Source organism: Parasteatoda tepidariorum, chromosome 5, assembly GCF_043381705.1.
Source record: "Parasteatoda tepidariorum isolate YZ-2023 chromosome 5, CAS_Ptep_4.0, whole genome shotgun sequence".
NCBI classification, from domain to species: Eukaryota; Metazoa; Arthropoda; class Arachnida; order Araneae; family Theridiidae; genus Parasteatoda; species Parasteatoda tepidariorum.
The window spans coordinates 32,499,054-32,518,523 of NC_092208.1; the positions used below are offsets into that span (position 1 = coordinate 32,499,054).

Genomic DNA, 19,470 nt, shown 5'->3' on the forward strand with positions numbered 1-19,470 from the left:
CTGAATTTATTTTCGTCGCTATTCTAGATATACGCAGGTAAAAAGAAAAAACTCATGGCATTTTTGGAAACTAAACTTTTATTAAAAACTATTTGACCGAAAAATTTGAAATTTATGAAACATTGCTGTTTTCCCCCGACGTTATATTTTTTAGAAAGCTTTATGGTCAAATATTTTTTACAGATTATTTATTTGAAATAAACTGATTTCATATTGGGATATAATTTCATTGGTTAATTTAAGCATAATAATAATAAATATACAATTTGCATAATTGGAATTGGATTTATTGTTTTTCAAAATATTCTCCATGATGATCAATACACTTTTGCATGCGTTTGAACCAATTTTCAAAGCACTTTTTCCAGTCCAATTGAGGTAATTCCAAAACATGCGTTTTGAATGCATCAACCGCTTCTTCGGGGGTCGAAAATCGTTGTCCACGTAATTTATTTTTGATGTGTGGGAATAAGAAGAAGTCATTGGGTGCCAAATCAGGGCTGTACGGCGGATGACCCATCAGTTCGATCTTTCGCTCCGTCAGAAATGCCTTTGTTTGAGTCGATGTGTGAGAGCTCGCATTGTCATGATGAAGAATGATTCGCCTGTTCTTCTGCTTTTTTCGAATTTCTCCGATGACTTCTGGCAAACAAATGGTCGTGTACCATTCAGAATTGACCGTCCTGCGTTGCTCTAACGCCACTGTTGCCACATGACCGTTAATGCCGAAGAAACAGGCAATCATTTGTTTCGATGTGCTTCTTCCTCGAACAACTTTTGTTGGTTTTGCCTCGTCTTGGAAGACCCATACAGTTGATTGCTGTTTTGTTTCCGGCTCATATGCATAGATCCATGATTCGTCACCTGTGTAGATGTTATACACAGCCTTTGATGTACCTTGAACGTATTTTTCCAACATTTCCTTGCACCAATCGACACGAGCCTTTTTTTGAGCGTTTGTCAGATTATGCGGGATCCAACGCGAACAAATTTTTTTTACGCTCAAATGTTCATGCAATATTTTATTGATGCTAGTCATACTAATGTCCAAAGACGCCTCTATCTCACGGTATGTCACATGACGATCTTGCTTTATCAGTTCACGCACAGCATCGATCTTTTCTGGCACAACAACGGATTTTGGACGACCTGCACGGGATTCGTCCTGGATCGAACATCGACCACGATTAAATTCGTTATACCAATTTTTTACAGTGCTGTAGGATGGCGCTTTATCGCTGAATAAAGAATTAAGTTCATCGAAGCACTCTTGTCTTGACAATCCACGTCGAAAGTTATGAAAAATAATGGCACGAAAATGTTCACGATTCAATTCCATTTTTTGAAAGAGAAGAACTTTTCAATTTACTGTCAACAACACAAATGAAGCTATAATGGTAAATCGTCTGCTCAATTTATGTTTACAAATATCAAACTTTCGATTAAAATCTTCTACGGTCGCCTAGCAGCACTATATAAATTTCTCAATTTTTACGATATTATAGAATATAATAAATGAAAAAAAAATATTGCTTAAAATTTGAATTAAAATATGAATACAGTATTTATAAAAATGTAAGCATGACTAAATATTCATACACAGGTTATTCCGTATTCACCACCTTAATATTTTTCCAAAACCTTCGTTAAAAATCTGTACCTTAAATGTTGGAAATTTATATATTTCATTAATGAAATGAGAACGGAATATGGTGAATCATAACGGAGATCACACATTTGAAATCTGTTTTAGTGGTCAAAAACATTGGTTTGGTCGAGTTAAAATTTCACCAAAGGTCATTATTTCATTATAAAATTTTGAAATGTTAAGCAAATATTAGTTCCTAAAGCTATAAGCAATTTTAAAAGCATTCAAACTAAGATGTTTCTATTCTGCAGGAAAAAGGTTTTCTTTTTTATTTGATTCATTAGTTAAATGCGTATGAATGTGCGTTTTTATTAATTCTACCTGAAATAATTCTAAATTTGCACTATTCTTTAATTTGTTGTAGCTGTCAGAACTGCTTCTCACCCCAGACCTTTTCAATATCTGAAATATCCTGCTGTGAGTTATTCTTTATGTTCTGTTCCGTTTCACCAGCCATTAATTCCTGTTAGGTAGTATTCACACTTGACTGGCATGTTCTCGCAGATGCTTATTGGATGATTAAAACCAGCGCGGTGTTAGGCATGTTCGAGAACAAATCGACTGTAGTATGCCCCCTCGAGATTTGTGTGCAATTATTGATGACCAGACTTATTATGGCTGCTCTAGTAGGAGAATTCTAATATTGTCTTGGTGATTAAATTCCCATTCTTGCAAGATAACTATATTAAATCTAATTTTATTAATAGATTTATTTAAAATAAGAAATTCAGGTTTAGTTTTGTCTTTAACTTTAGGTAAAATTTTTAAAAAATGAGTCAAGATAAAATATCTATAGAGTGCTTTTAGACAGAATGCTTAAAAAAAGTGTGTTCTGATAGAATTTTTAAAAAGTGTGTTTAGGGAATGCCCATATATGATGTCACGCACCGATAAATGGTGTCAGGATAAGTAATGTCACGTAACGAGGTGAAGAAAAGTGTGACAGTTTGTGACAAGGGGCTGGGAGGAAGTATGCCATTTAACATTTCGGTTAAAGAGAAAAATATTTAAAATCAACTGACTGAGTACTCTTTTTTATTATTTGTTTTATATTTTTTCATCTTTTCATCAAAAAAAGTACACATCTCTAATCATTATTAGTGTCACGCACACAAATGGCATTAAAAAACGTAGTTAAAGTTTTAAAATAAAATTTTAAATAAGATCGTTGACAAGTGTTTCGCTTCTAGATTGCTAGTATCTGTTTATATAATGTAGCATGACTAGTGAAGTTTATGGTGAAGTCTGATAAATGAGGGAATTAAAAATATTGAGGAAAAGTTGTTGCATCATGAATTAACAGCCCATCAGAGAGAATATCTAAAAAGTGATTTAAATCAAAAAATTGACTTAACAGTTGAATTGCAGTGTTTTGGTATGGAATGATAGTTGTTGACTTACGAGGGAAAAAAAGTAACTTTTGAAACGTTGGCGAGTATTTTCATCGAAAGCTTCAATATCACATCAGTATTGCTATACTTGTTATACACCATTGCTATTCATCAGCGCAGCATCATTGATGGCGGGCATGTAAAATGAATTGTAAACTGAATCCAAATTTATTCAGCTATTTTTTAAATTCCTATGAAATTATTTGAATTCAGAAATTAATGAAAATTTTATGTTTTTATTTCATATAGTTCACTAATTGTTTCCTATGGGCATTGGTCATATCATGGCATAATTTAATATGAAAGTATTAATGAGGGAACAGCTCTGTTTAGAAAATTTGTGGATAAGTAATGAATAAGAAAAAAATGACAATTATTTTAAAGCATATAGAAAATCTCATAAAAGTCGCCCTATTCGGTTCTAATGGCAAAGTAGTTCTTGTTATTATGGTAACATTATTTAAAGACAATTTTTTGATTTTTGAAAAATATTTTTTTGGCTTTAAGATATATTTGGAAGAAGATGTGAATAACTAAAGTTTTCAGTTTAAAATTCTTGTCGAAACTTTAGAGAAATTTTATTTCTATGGCTCTCTCTGAGAACTTAATTTTCCACCCTGATCAAAAGTCTCAATTATCCAATTATCGAGCCATTTAGAAATAAATTTCTATCGTGATATAATATCTGTAATTTCAATAGATTGGCCATGTTAATAAGTGCAATTTTATTTATAACAAAATTGTACCTGAACATGCGTGGAGATTTAGCTTGCTGAGAAATTTGATCAAGTTTACATGCAATTATGTCATACTAATTTTGAGACTGTGAGTAAGCCCATAGAAATCCTATTGTTTGTATTGCTCAATAAAAATACCGCTAGAAAAAATTGAAAAATAAAGGTTCGGACATAGACTGTCCCGTTGATCTATCGAAATATTGATGACCAGTTTTACCAGGCATTATAAGTATTTGAAAAAAAAGTCCTTAGTCCTTAGTAGACAAAAAAATAAATGAAAAACAACACAATGCATTAAAAATAATAGTTGAGATGAAATTCTGGTGAACCATATTTTTCTCGCATCGTTTCATTGTACACGCCTCCGTTGGCCGAGTTTTTTTTTCTAAAGCGCCACTCTCCTACCCTTTTTGCACTTAAGAGTACTAATGCATATTTTTTTTTATAGGAGTTGCTATTTACAATCATTATCTTGCCATATAGGAAAAAAATATGACAAGTATTGAATCAATCACAAAATATGTCAATACCAGATTAATGTCTTATCATGAACATTTCAGGCTCAAATAAACTCTGCGAAAAAACATAATTTTTTTTAAGTTTAATTTCTGTTGTATTATTTATGTTTCTCTTTAAAATATAGTCTTTTGCAAACAAGGAGGTGTTTATGAATAACATTGTTTTTTTCTCAGATCCTATCAGTATAAATAATAAATCTAAAAGTCAATGTGAAAATTTCTCTGTTAAAGAAAAATATGTTTTGTATAAATTGGCCATTTTTCTAAAAACCAACTGTTAAGTAATTTGACGTAAAATTTGTTTTCAATTGACTATATGACGTGTAAAAAGTATTAATAGATAGTTATATACTAAACAATAATTATATATTTTTTCTTAATTTCAGTTCAATATCAACAAAAATGTCTGCACCTGCTGAAGACAAAATAATGGATGGATATGTTCCATCAAAAATAAGTTTATTTTTAATAGTACTTGTGAAACTTTGTACATTCACTTTAATTGCTCTCCAATACTTCTTCTCAGAGCCAATGGTTGTCGAAAAATGTGATGACGACCAACACTTGGAAAAAATCTCCAGTACCGTGAACTATAAATTAAAATATCATTCTGAAATCTCATAACTTGTTGTGCGCAATGATGGCTCTACAAGTTGATAGAAAGTCTTGGCGTATTCGTTTGGTGCTGGTTTCTATGGTAACTATTGCTTTCATGCAAATGATAGTAGCTCAGAGAAGGACTAAGAGGACAGCTATAATTCCCGGTGATATAATGATAGGTGCTTTATTCTCTGTGCATCACGCACCCGGTCAGAAACAAGCCCAGACAAGAACTTGCGGCGAAATTCGAGAACAGTATGGTCTACAAAGGGTCGAAGCATCATTTCAGACCATTGACGAAATCAATCGAAACCAGACCTTGTTACCAAACATCACGCTGGGCATTGAAATCCGTGATTCATGCTGGTACTCTCCTATAGCTCTTGACCAAAGCATTGAATTCATTAGAGATGCAATTAAGCTCAATGATGATGCCATTTCTGATAATGCCACTGCAGCCCCAGCTGAGAATACGCCAGAATGTCCTACGAAGCCAGCCAAGTCCCTCAAGAATCTTGTCGGCGTCATTGGTCCTGGATCCAGTACCGTTACCATCCAAGTTCAGAATCTATTACAGCTTTTTAGTATTCCTCAGATTGGATATTCTGCCACAAGTCGCGATCTCAGTGATAAGAGCTTTTATAAATATTTTCTGCGGGTCGTTCCATCGGACTTTTATCAAGCTCAGGTTATGGTTGATTTGGTTCGTGCATACAACTGGACATATGTATCAACTGTTCATACAGATGGTAAGTTTTACATTTATGTACTTGCATGATTTTCACAACCATAATTTAATTAAAGTATTTTTGTAACCTTAAATCGAAAGTCGTCACAGTGTCTATGTACGTTTGCTCGGAAGCGGTTATACCGTTCTTCGTGGCGTTTTTTCTTTTCAAAATTTTGTACTTGACTACAAATTACTACAACATTTAGGATTTCTTACTTTTATTTTCTTCGCAAAGATTTACATCCTGCTGCTTGAGTTGAGTGCAATTTTCAAAAACATGTTTTCATAAAAAAAATTAATTTTAAAATAAATAGAAACAGAAAATTACAGAAAACCGTTTTGGAAAAATGTTTACTTAGGGTAATTCATTCAAATAAAAAAAATATTGCAAGATTTCAATTAATTTAGCAATATTTTAATTTTCAGATGATTTTACAATACATAAATAAATGTTTTGCTGCCATATATTTTGCTGAAATAATGTACAATGTAAATAAATCCATGTCCTTTAAAAACACTAAAAGTTTCACAAAAAATATTTAATGTTTCAAAAAATGCTCTCAAGTTGAATGAAGGATTTTAATTTTATTCAAAGATTTGACAAAATATTAAAATGTAACATGACTGTATCATCCATTGTTCTAGTTTTAATTGAATTGAGTCTTTTTATATTGTTCACGGAAATTTTTACTTTCAGATTTGATTTAATTTCATACACATTTTCTTACGAACATTTAATTGCTTACTCACAGCTTTTTATGGTCTTTGTAGATGGAAAACCTTACATATTTTTCCTTCCTTTCATTAGTAGAAGTGAGTTTTACTAGTTAAGGAATTCTTTGATCACTAGACAATCTTAGCATTTTGTATGGATAGAAAAAAAAAAGTTCTGGGCAAAATTACTTTTATTGAACTTTTGGAAGAAGATGGCTTTGGAATGCAAGAGGTATTTCCTTGCCCTGCTAGATTATTTTCATACTTTCTTTATTATAGCTGGACTATGAGTCTTTCATAATTTTTTTTCGGAATTTCGTGATTCGTATGTTCTATCCTAGAAATAAATTTCTCACTTTCTTCTTCTACATATTTTGGAACAATATAAGCGAATGTGTAGAGGAATAGTTGCGATAACTTCTTTTATGGTTGGGGTGTTGGATAACAAAATCACTCAGTCACTTACTAAGAAATCAATGAAATAATAGCGAAACATTTTTTTTCGAGTGTGAAGAATGCATGTTATTACTCTGTATTTTTTTGTTATTCCAATAAAATTAATTGTGTGAAATATTTTAGTGAAATTCTGAGACACTGAGTAATACTTCTAAATTTCGAGTGTAAAGAAACTATTAACTGGCTCATATTTTCACCTACGCTCTTTAATAAATCTCAAAGTTATGAAATTATTTGTTAATGTAATATTTTTACTATATGAAAGAATGTATTCAATTAATCTAATTTTTTTACTCGTTAAACTAAAATTAATGCTGTGAAATATTTTAGTAAAATTCTGTGATACTGGTAATACTTCTAAATTTCGAGTGTAAAGAAACTATTCACTGGCTTATATTTTCACCTACGCTCTTTAATAAATCTCAAAGTTAGGAAATTATTTGTTAATGATTTGAAAGAATGTATTCAATTAATATAATTTTTTTACTCGTTAAACTAAAATTAATGCTGTGAAATATTTTAGTAAAATTCTGTGATACTGGTAATACTTCTAAATTTCGAGTTTAAAGAAACTATTCTCTGGCTCATACTTTCACCTACGCTCTTTAATAAATCTCAAAGTTAGGAAATTATTTGCTAATGTAATATTTTTACTATATGAAAGAATGTATTCAATTAATCTAATTTTTTTACTCGTTAAACTAAAATTAATGCTGTGAAATATTTTAGTAAAATTCTGTGATACTGGTAATACTTCTAAATTTTGAGTGTAAAGAAACTATTCACTGGCTCATATTTTCACCTACGCTCTTTAATAAATCTCAAAGTTAGGAAATTATTCGTTAATGTAATATTTTTACTATTTGAAAGAATGTATTCAATTGCGCAAATTTCTTTACTCATTATTAAACTAAAATTAATTTTGTTATTAAACTAAATGTAAATCTCCAGTGTTAATAAAGTATTAACTGGCTCATATTTTCTACCACGCTATTTTAATGCATCTCAATGTTAGGAAATATTTTAAGTGAAATTATGTGTTAATGTAATAATTTTCCTTTTCGAAAGAATGTATTGATTTAACTTAATTTTCTTACTCGCTATTCCAATAAAATTAATTGTTGTGAAATGTCTTAGAGAAATTCTGTGATACTATAATGCTTCTAAATTTCGAGTGTAAAGAAATTTTTCACTGGCTCATATTTAGAAGAATGTTCAAATTTTTAAGAATGATCGTGAACGAATATTGATCCGCATTGAGTTCATTTTTGATTTTTCCTAAGTCTATTTGATTTCATTTTAAGGGCAGTTTTGTTTTCAAATATTTATTGCGTGTTTGTTTTCGATTGATAAGACTATGTTATTTTATTGGGATCACATATTTTTAATTTTCTCTTCATTTTTATAAGGATTCGCCTCAATAAACAGTTTTTCATTCACTGTTTCTCAATCTTTATACTTTCCAGTTTAGATTTATTGATTTCGCAAAGAAAAACATTTATTTGTACTTTGTTTTCAATATTTTAGACTTTTTTTACTAAATTCATACGCTTTTGTTCAGTTAAGAAATTGAAACATTTTAAGTTTTATTTTAGTTTTAAAATTTTGAATTTCAGTATCATTTGTAAACTGTGTCTCTCCAAAATTGTTTTAATTGTTCAATTTATCATATAAAATATTTATTTTGAAAAAAAAAATCTTTCATTTAAATATTCGATGATAATAAATTACTGCTTTTTCCGAGAATGACCAATTTATAAGCATGGTCATTACTATACCTTTATCATTCGCTGTTTGCGTTACCCATAAAACACCGTTACCAGATTGCAACAAAAATGCGACAGTCACGAAACTGAGATCGTGTGGGTTTTGCGATGCCGCTGCACTGGTCGAAAAAGGTTACAACATGATACCATAACGAGGCATATAACTATTGCAGTGACGTCACAGTATGACGGAATTGTAACTTATTTAAGTCTCACCCAGGGCCACCGTGTGACTAAGTTGAGACGTGACTATGTCCTATCTTTGTTACACGGTTCACGGTTGTATTTTCAGTGGTTTCGAAAATGCAAAACTGTACTAATCTCAATTTTTTTTGTACTGTATGACTGTTAATGTTACTTGTTTTCAACATAATTTTAATGTTAATAAAGAAAAAAATTTTTTTTTGTTCTTAAATTGATTTTTTTCCTACGTTTTCGCCCTTGAAAAGTTTGCATTTTTTCTTATTTCAATTTTCTTATACATCTACTGTTATTGTAAAATAACCTTTAACAATTGAAAAACAGATGGAATGAAATTCCATTAAACCAAAATTCAGACTTTCACAGACTATCAATATTTACTTTACAGAATATATCTGAACAAAATAAATCCAAAATAATAATTGAAATTAATCAAAATTTCTTTCTGGTTATGAGAAGCTCTTATTTCAATTTTCTTATACATCTACTGTTATTGTAAAATAACCTTTAACAATTGAAAAACAGATGGAATGAAATTCCATTAAACCAAAATTCAGACTTTCACAGNAATAGAAACAGAAAATTACAGAAAACCGTTTTGGAAAAATGTTTACTTAGGGTAATTCATTCAAATAAAAAAAATATTGCAAGATTTCAATTAATTTAGCAATATTTTAATTTTCAGATGATTTTACAATACATAAATAAATGTTTTGCTGCCATATATTTTGCTGAAATAATGTACAATGTAAATAAATCCATGTCCTTTAAAAACACTAAAAGTTTCACAAAAAATATTTAATGTTTCAAAAAATGCACTCAATTTGAATGAAGGATTTTAATTTTATTCAAAGATTTGACAAAATATTAAAATGTTACAAGACTGTATAATCCATCGTTCTAGTTTTAATTGAATTGAGTCTTTTTATATTGTTCACTGAAATTTTCACTTTCAGATTTGTTTTAATTTCATACACATCTTCTTACGAACATTTAATTGCTTACGCACAGCTTTTTATGGTCTTTGTAGATGGAAAACCTTACATATTTTTCCTTCCTTTCATTAGTAGAAGTGAGTTTTACTAGTTAAGGAATTCTTTGATCACTAGACAATCTTAGCATTTTGTATGGATGGAAAAAAAAAGTTCTGGGCAAAATTACTTTTATTGAACTTTTGGAAGAAGATGGCTTTGGAATGCAAGAGGTATTTCCTTGCCCTGCTAGATTATTTTCATACTTTCTTTATTATAGCTGGACTATGAGTCTTTCATAATTTTTTTTCGGAATTTCGTGATTCGTATGTTCTATCCTAGAAATAAATTTCTCACTTTCTTCTTCTACATATTTTGGAACAATATAAGCGAATGTGTAGAGGAATAGTTGCGATAACTTCTTTTATGGTTGGGGTGTTGGATAACAAAATCACTCAGTCACTTACTAAGAAATCAATGAAATAATAGCGAAACATTTTTTTTCGAGTGTGAAGAATGCATGTTATTACTCTGTATTTTTTTGTTATTCCAATAAAATTAATTGTGTGAAATATTTTAGTGAAATTCTGAGACACTGAGTAATACTTCTAAATTTCGAGTGTAAAGAAACTATTAACTGGCTCATATTTTCACCTACGCTCTTTAATAAATCTCAAAGTTATGAAATTATTTGTTAATGTAATATTTTTACTATATGAAAGAATGTATTCAATTGATCTAATTTTTTTACTCGTTAAACTAAAATTAATGCTGTGAAATATTTTAGTAAAATTCTGTGATACTGGTAATACTTCTAAATTTCGAGTGTAAAGAAACTATTCACTGGCTTATATTTTCACCTACGCTCTTTAATAAATCTCAAAGTTAGGAAATTATTTGTTAATGATTTGAAAGAATGTATTCAATTGATCTAATTTTTTTACTCGTTAAACTAAAATTAATGCTGTGAAATATTTTAGTGAAATTCTGTGATACTGGTAATACTTCTAAATTTCGAGTGTAAAGAAACTATTCACTGGTTCATATTTTCACCTACGCTCTTTAATGAATCTCAAAATTAGGAAATTATTCGTTAATGTAATATTTTTATTATTTGAAAGAATGTATTCAATTGCTCAAATTTTTTTACTCATTATTAAACTAAAAATAATGTAAATCTCGAGTGTTAATAAAGTATTCACTGGCTCATATTTTCTACCGCACTGTTTTATTACACTTCATTGTTAGGAAATATTTTAAGTGACATTATGTGTTAATGTAATAATTTTCATTTTCGAAAGAATGTATTGATTTTACTTAATTTTTTTACTCGCTATTCCAATAGGATTAATTGTTGTGAAATGTTTTAGCGAAATTCTGTGATACTATAATACTTCTAAATTTCGAGTGTAAAGAAATTTTTCACTGGCTCATATTTAGAAGAATGCTCATATTTTTAAGAATGATCGTGAACGAATATTGATCCACTTTGGATTTTTCTTAAGTCTATTTGATTTCATTTTAAAGGCAGTTTTGTTTTCAAATATTTATTGCGTGTTTGTTTTCGATTGATAAGACTGTTATTTTATTGGGATCACATATTTTTAATTTTTTCTTCATTTTTATTAGGATTCAACTCAATAAACAGTTTTTCATTCATTGTTTCTCAATATTTATATTTTAAAGTTTAGATTTATTGATTTCGTAAAGAAATAAATTTATTTGTACTTTGTTTTCAATATTTTAGACTTTTTTTTTACTAAATTCATACACTTTTGTTCAGTTAAGAAATTGAAACATTTTAATCTTTATTTTAGTTTTAAAATTTTGAATTTTAGTATCAGTTGTAAACTGTGTCTTTCCAAAATTGTTTTAATTGTTCAATTTACCATATCAAAAATTTGTATTTAAAAAAAATCTTTCATTTAAATATCAGATGATAATAAATTACTGTTTTTTCCGAGAATGACCAATTTATAGACATGGTTATTACTATACCTTTATCATTCGCTGCTTGCGTTACCCATATAACACCGTTACCAGATTGCAACAAAAATGCGACAGTCACGAAACTGAGATCGTGTGGGTTTTGCGATGCCGCTGCACTGGTCAAAAAAGGTTACAACATGATACCATAACGAGGCATATAACTATTGCAGTGACGTCATAGTATGACGGAATTGTAACTTATTTCAGTCTCACCAGGGTCGAAAATGCAAAACTATACTAATCTCAATTTTTTTTGTACTGTGTGACTGTTAATGTTACTTGTTTTCAACATAATTTTAATGTTAATAAAGAAAAAAAAACTTTTTTTTATCTAAAATTGTTTTTTTCTTACGTTTTTGCCCTTGAAAATTTTGCATTTTTTCTTATTTAAATTTTCTTATACATCTACTGTTATTATAAAATAACCTTTAACAATTGAAAAACAGATGGAATGAAATTCCATTAAACCATAATTCAAACTTTCACAGACTATCAATATTTACTTTACAGAATATATCTGAACAAAATAAATCCAAAATAATAATTGAAATTAATCAAAATTTGCTGGCTATGAGAAGCTTGAAGTTTCTATACTGAAAAATTATTTATTTCCGTCATTTTCTTATGTTAAATTAATAAAGTCATAATTTTTCCTTAAAAAATGTGCAAAAAGTGTATATATAACTTACACTACATTTTAAACTGATCATCTTTAAGGTATTTACTATATAACCTATAAAAAAATTAATAATGTTAAATAATGGTGGGAAAAGCAGCTCTATTTTCTATATATTCTATTATATTACTTCTATAAAAGAAAATTTTAAGTTAGAAGTTTCATAAGTAATTTTAAAGTTCATACTAAATCTTAAACATATTTTTTTCGTTACAAACTAGGTTTTAACTGAGTCATTCGAAAAGGTAATTTTTTTTGAATAAGTTAGGTACTAGTTTATTTTATAAGAAACAGCCTTTTTAATTAGCCAAATGATTTCTGTTACTTTCGTCATGCTGATAATGCTTTATCATATATCTGAAAATTTCATTTGTTAAAGTAATTCCTTTTTGTCATTCTTTTTCTTATCTGAAATCTTTTCTGGTTTAAAATGATTTTTTTTTCTTTTACGAATTTTATCCATTAATTGGAAGACTATATTAAGACAAACCTAATTAACTTAGGAAACAAAAGTCTTTAAATTGCATGCGAGCAGTAATTTTTTCGCGTGCTTTCTAACAAGATCTAATTAGTGTATGGAGTTCGGCCCTAAAATAAATTTTTTCTCTTAAACTTTCATTACTTTATTGAACATGTAATTTGTGATCATCGATATATTATTCATAATTCTTAATCTGAATAATTTTTTTTATTAAATCTGATTATATTTTATTATTATTTATTCATTATCTTAGTTTTATAAATGTTATTCCGATTACTTATAAAGTAACAGTTCAAAATTATTACAAATCCATATTTCAAAGATTTATTTTTAATTTAAATGCTTGGTAATGAACACAACTGTTTACGCAGTTTAATTTCATTTAGCTTCTCGGCAAAGTCTTGATCTTGTAACCTTGGTATTGTTTAATACTCTAATTTTTATATTTTAATTTCCTCGTTATTTGTGTTACTTTTATAATACTAGAGGGTAGGCTTCCTGTTCACATTCGCTCACAAGTCTTCGGAACTGCTTGAGCAGTTTTTTCAAATCACTTTGTGATCTGTGCTCGCTTTAATCACTCATTTCATCTGTTCAACTCATAGAAGAACGAGTACCGATAAAGTGGCAAACAATCAACATATTGAATTGATATTTGTTTTCAAAAAGAATTTACAATTTAATTTATCCCAAACTATCAGAAATTTAAATAAAATAAGACGCATTGATTATATCATGAGTCTTTAAGTGTGCATAGCTACAAAATATCATAGTTTTATTGTATTTAACTAAATCACACGGTTCGAAATCATATTTAATTGCGAAATCAAACACCTTCAAAACTAATCTTATTTTTAATTCTTTTTACAAAATTTATTAGTTACTACTATTAGTAATATTAGTAACTAATTTATTAGCTAGAAATAAGACCTAAATACTTAATAATTAAAAAAAACTTAAAAATAAAATATAATATATAGATGTGTGTTTGCAGAATTTGATTTCAACTGCCTTGTGTGCTTTTCCAATTTGAATTATTTCAGTAAAGTTTCAGTGTGTTTTTTTCCGCTTAGTTATCATTATAGACCTAGTAAATTGTATTGACTTTGTGATTAACTAATTTATTAGTACTACAGCAAAATTTATTAGCTTTTACTTAGTCTATGTACGAGTAATAAAATCTACAGCACATAATTAAGCAATCTATATATTTCGAGAACTGAGCTTAGTACTATTAATTATTCATTATTTTATACTTATATTTCACTTCCGCTTTATTTTAAGTATGAGAATTAAATTAGGAAAACCGTTTATGTCTATTTTTCACAAAAATAACGATAGAATCGACCCCTGTTACATTTTGAGGTTTAATAAATTTTGACTAATTGATATCTTGGAAAATCAGTTACACACAGTTATTACACAGTTAAGATCAGTTATTACACAGATATTTTGTTAGTCCTTTGGGATGGAACTGATAAATTTTATTTGAAAATAAATTTATCGATTTAAATTATTATTAAGTTTATCTATTTAAATCCTTATTAAATTAATTTTAAATTATTACTAAATTTATTCAAAGATAAATTTATTTCGGAAACTTTAGAATTTAATAAGCTTAAAACCAGACATTGAAACAAAAGACTGAATGTGTGACTGCAAAGAATAATAATTTTCAGATTTTTCAGCTCTCTCAAAGATTAAAGACCACATTTTACTAGATTCTGAATATTTAAAAAATATTGCATTGCTTGTGTGTTAATGTTTTCTACTGAGCATAATAAATTATAAGTATCACATAAATTACAAACGATAAGCATCACAAAATTACAAAAATTTCTTAAAAAGTCCTAAACTGTTTAAAAAAAAATTGCCTTTGTTATCACAGAAAATGTAAATTTAATATATTTGCATTAATATTTATTCATATTAAAAAAATGGCTTTTATTCGCATATAAAACTGAATCTGTTTTACATTTTTAAAGTGTAAAATCTAACGTTAAAAATATTTTTTTCCATCAGGTCTCCGTCAGTCACAATTTTAAAAACAATAAATACTGAACTCTTATCATATTTACAAATTAAATCATATTTGTTGATGTTAGAAAAAAAACTTATTTCGCATAAGTCACTGCTTAATAAAAGTTGTGTCACTTATTGTAACTCTTAATAGCTTACAGGGCTATTTTTCCTAATGATAATGAATTTCAATTTCAAACGTTGTCAGTTTCGGGTTATTATGCATTTGCTTCACTAGTGAGGATTCTTTAAGAAAAGGGCAAAATATAAATAAATAATGTATGGAATATTTATTAATGGAATGTTTAAGAAATGCGTCCTTATGAAAATCGTAATAAAAATCTTACCATATTCTTAAGATTTCTCTAAATATCTTAAGTTAACTGTTTTTAAAGTCTTAAGCCAAAAGTTAAAAAGTTTATTTTTTCTATTAACTGTTTTTTTTTGTATAAGTCACAATTGAAAAATGAAAGCTGAAAGAATTTTCATTATATTGGAAAACTTAATCATGCTGGTTGATATTAGAAAAATTTTGCTAATTTCATATGAGTAGCAAATGGAAAATAAAAATTGCAACTGATTGAAATTCTTATCATATTTAATAACTTAATCACATTTGTTGATGTTAGAAGAAAAAATTGCTTATCTTTGCATAGGTTACAACTGAAAAATAAAAAGCCATGCAACTTATTGGAACTCTTAATAGCTTTCAGGGCTATTTCCTCAAATGACTACGAATTTCGCATTCAAACGTCGCCAGTTTTCGGTCATTATGCATCCTCTTCATCAATGATGACGCTTTTCACTCCATTCAATCTTAACAAAGGCTTAAAAGACAGTAATTAGAGTCGATGGGCGAACCTAATACTTTTCGCTCTTTATTGGGAATCATTATCACCCTCTGACTCAAGCCATTAACAATTTACTCAGAGCGATTAATGGAAAAAAAAACCTCAACAAAATTGCAGACACATTCAATTTCAGTAGAAACTTCATCGTTTTCTAAGACTGTAATCTATCATCTTGATGGAAGTAAATGCCTCCTTAATTTTATCCAGATTTACAACTTGTTTTATTGTATTAAGAAAGAAAATGTATTTTACATGTATGATTATTAGAAATGAGATGAACTCAGTCAAATCAAAGAGGTTGGTACTCATTACCTCATTTCTGGATTCGGGTGATAAAGTTTTCATATATTTTCTTGCTACAGAGAAGGGGTACAGATTTTATTATATTAAATGGTTCAAAATCAAAGGCCTATTTTTTACCAGTAGACGACGCACAATAACGGGTTATACTAGGAAAAATATATTTCATGTATTTTCTTACTATAGAGTTAGTAATATCCTTTACAAAAAATAAGGTATTTTGAGGTTGACACACGTTAAAAATGCACCTGAGGTATAAAATAAGGTTATGTTTTGCACAAAAAATAATCTCATTTATAAACCTCAATTTCAAGCTCATTTACACCTCATAAAATCAACCTCATATATTACTCAGAAAAAAATTTTAGTTTATATTGGGTGAAATTATTTACACCTCAAATATACGTAATTGTTTGATGTGTAGGAAAAAAACCGTACACCTAAAAAGCAACTCTCTTAGCTCGTTTCTCTAACGAAGATTGCCATTAACAGCAAAATACCCGCCAGTGTTAATAAAGTCATACATAAAGTCATACTTCATTCACCTTGATTATACTCCTTGGGAGGTTGAACTTTTAGGGCTGTTTTTGAAATCAACTTCGAATGGATCATAAACAAACCTTGACATTTCAAAACAACCTCATATAAACCTCGAATACACCTTAAGTTTTTGTAAGAGACATGATTCATTCAATACATAGGGTGTGCGGGACGCACGGTGCCTCTTAACTGTTTCGGTTAAATGTTTATGTTTGTCTTATAAGTAAGGTGATTTCCGAAACCAAGACGGAGATTTAACCTGTTTATATTAAGTAACTAGTTTTGCTTTGTGCGTGTTTGAAAACGGGGAAACCTCCCTGCAAGCTTCGGAATCGGTTTTTGTTAAATAAGGATTTTATGAGAAAAATATTCGCGTTTCAGCTTTAAATTGAGTGAACAAATTACTTAGCTACGCAACAAATTAAGAACTTGACTAATTGTCTAGTTCATGAGACTTTTATTTACAAGCATGTGACGTGCATGGATGAGTGATACATGAAAAAATACATAGACTCACTAAAAGTCTTGTACATAAATTTTCAATATGAGTACACTTCGACACTCGACACGCATCATAATGTTAGACTAGCACTTTACCATACGTTCCATTGTATGTTTCTGTCAATATCCGCATCAGCAGCACTGATATGTTCCTGCAGTGCTGTTGGCATTGGGGTATAAATACTCTACTTTTCTCAAGTTGGCATTGAGGGTGCACTAATTTCTCTCTTATATAGTGCTAGGGAACAATAAAAAGTATAAATTTTCGACCGCAGAGTATTTTTTTCGGACATCCAGTTGTGGATAATTTATTACACTGTAAAAATTGTTGCTTAATGTCTCTTCGAATTTGATGTTGAACAACACAAGAAATTGTGAACTTTCCATTTCATGAGTATTGTTCAATCTAAGCATCTATAAATTGGAAAAAGAACGCCAAACTCGCCACGTATTCACATAGTAAATAAGTTAAATTTGCTCCAAAAACACCAATCTTGGCGAGCTCAGGATGTCGCCAGTAGTTTGCTCACAACGAATTAGAGTTGACGTAAGTTTGTTATTGGCGTTCGCTCTTCTATACAATGTGTACTGAAACAATAGTTCACCGTTAAAATTCGGATGTATATTTTTAGTTGTGTAATAACGATCATTATATTTTATTTTTAAATATTTGTGAACTGTATTAAATAATTTTATAATATTTAATTTCTATCCACTCCAGTTTCCTTAAGCCTAGTTCGAATACATATTAATATTCTCTCATTGTTTTTGTTTAATTAACAAACTAACTTTATTTTAAGAAATATTGTATTTATGCATCCTAAAGTAATAATTCTTACTTTGTATTGTACCGTAAAAATAACTTTCATGACTTTGTGTGTATCATCTTACTGGAATCATGACAGTTACTGGATTGCTGTTACTGTACACTAAATATTATAAGAGAACATTTTAGGTGTTTTATTAGATCCTTGCTTTTTGGTGTAATGGAACAACACTTTGGTGAAAAAAGGTAGCAATATTTTTGGTGTTCAGACGCACGAACATTTTTGCAATGTAGCCTTACTGTACTACGGTTACATTTCCATTGATAGAAGAATAAAGAAAAGTATTTTAACGTATTTATTGTTTGAGCGAATATATTATTGCTTTTTGCAAAACAGAATAATAATCTGGAAAAAAAAACTAATCTGTTTTTTTATAAGTTGCTTAATTTAATTAAGCTCAAAAAATATTATTCCACTAAATGTATTATATTTGTATGTTACTAATAAGGTAAAATAGAATGGATATATTTTTTAGCGTAAATTATTCTCAGCTTATTGAACATAAAATACCCTTGAAGTATTTGTCTCGAAAAATCCTATTATGATTCACAGTTATAAAAGTTAATTACTTGCGTTGCGTTAGTCTTTTTTTGTTTCACAGATAATTTTTTTCTGTTAGTGTCATTATCATCAAAAGTAATTATAGTACTTTTTTCACTTTTTTTTAATATTTTTATTTGTCTGCCTTTTTTATAAAAGTCAAGCACATTTTCTGGCAATAAGTTTCATCTTGATTTTTTACCTAATTAAGATGTAATCTTAATTATCGGAATTTTTATAACGTTAAGGATTTGTTTTTTTTTTCCAGCTAAATCTATTTTTAAGAAAATATTAAAAAAGTAAACTTTTTTGTGTTTTTTAAAAAAAGATTATTCATGAATAAATGTTTTTAAATAAAAGTAACTATTTTAAATTACCTTGGAATTATATTCAAAAATGCTCTTTGTATTTTATAAATGAAGTGGGGAAATCTTTTTATCAACTTTTCCATGACAGTTTTAACAATTGTTTCTTATTCTTTTAGGATTGTATTTGTATTAATTTGCAAGTTCTTTTACGGTATATGGAAAATTAATTTCCTGTTTATTTTTATTTACTGTTGAAAATTAAATTTATTTTATTAAAACAAAAATATACATGAGGAGTGCAGTTGAAGGAATGTGTTTTGATCTTACTGAACTAAACAGCATTAATTAACTATCCCAAGTCACCTCAGTGGATGATGGTATTAAGTAACTATCTTAAAGCATCTTGAAGTGCACTGTTAAAATTTTTAGTTTAACCTAACTGCCAAAATAGTATAACTTTAGTGTATCTTATAGGTCTTTGATTTCCCCAAACCTCAACGGGGTATGGTACCAAATGTACATTTAAGCGTTCCCAAAGCACATTCTTAAAAAATACTTGAGAATCGCGACACCAAAAAATCGTGGCAACTATTTTACACCAAAAGTTGTTATTTGCCAATATCACTATTTGCCAAACTCAGCAAGTCTGCTCCAAAAATGGTATAGTGGAGCACCTGAGACAATTTTCTTGGTAAAATAAGACACT

General features: G+C 28.8%; 1 protein-coding gene across 2 annotated transcripts in view; it reads left to right on the forward strand.

The window, feature by feature from the left end:
• The window catches only part of LOC107440232 (metabotropic glutamate receptor 1-like), a 251,769-nt gene that overhangs the window by 198,298 nt on the left and 34,001 nt on the right, over positions 1-19,470 (forward strand). For both annotated transcript variants that reach the window (XM_071181257.1, XM_043046352.2), the window contains one exon: positions 4,681-5,643. In XM_071181257.1, the coding sequence (XP_071037358.1) occupies positions 4,932-5,643 (712 nt within the window). In that variant the 5' untranslated portion in view covers positions 4,681-4,931. The remainder of the gene's footprint in view (positions 1-4,680; positions 5,644-19,470) is intronic.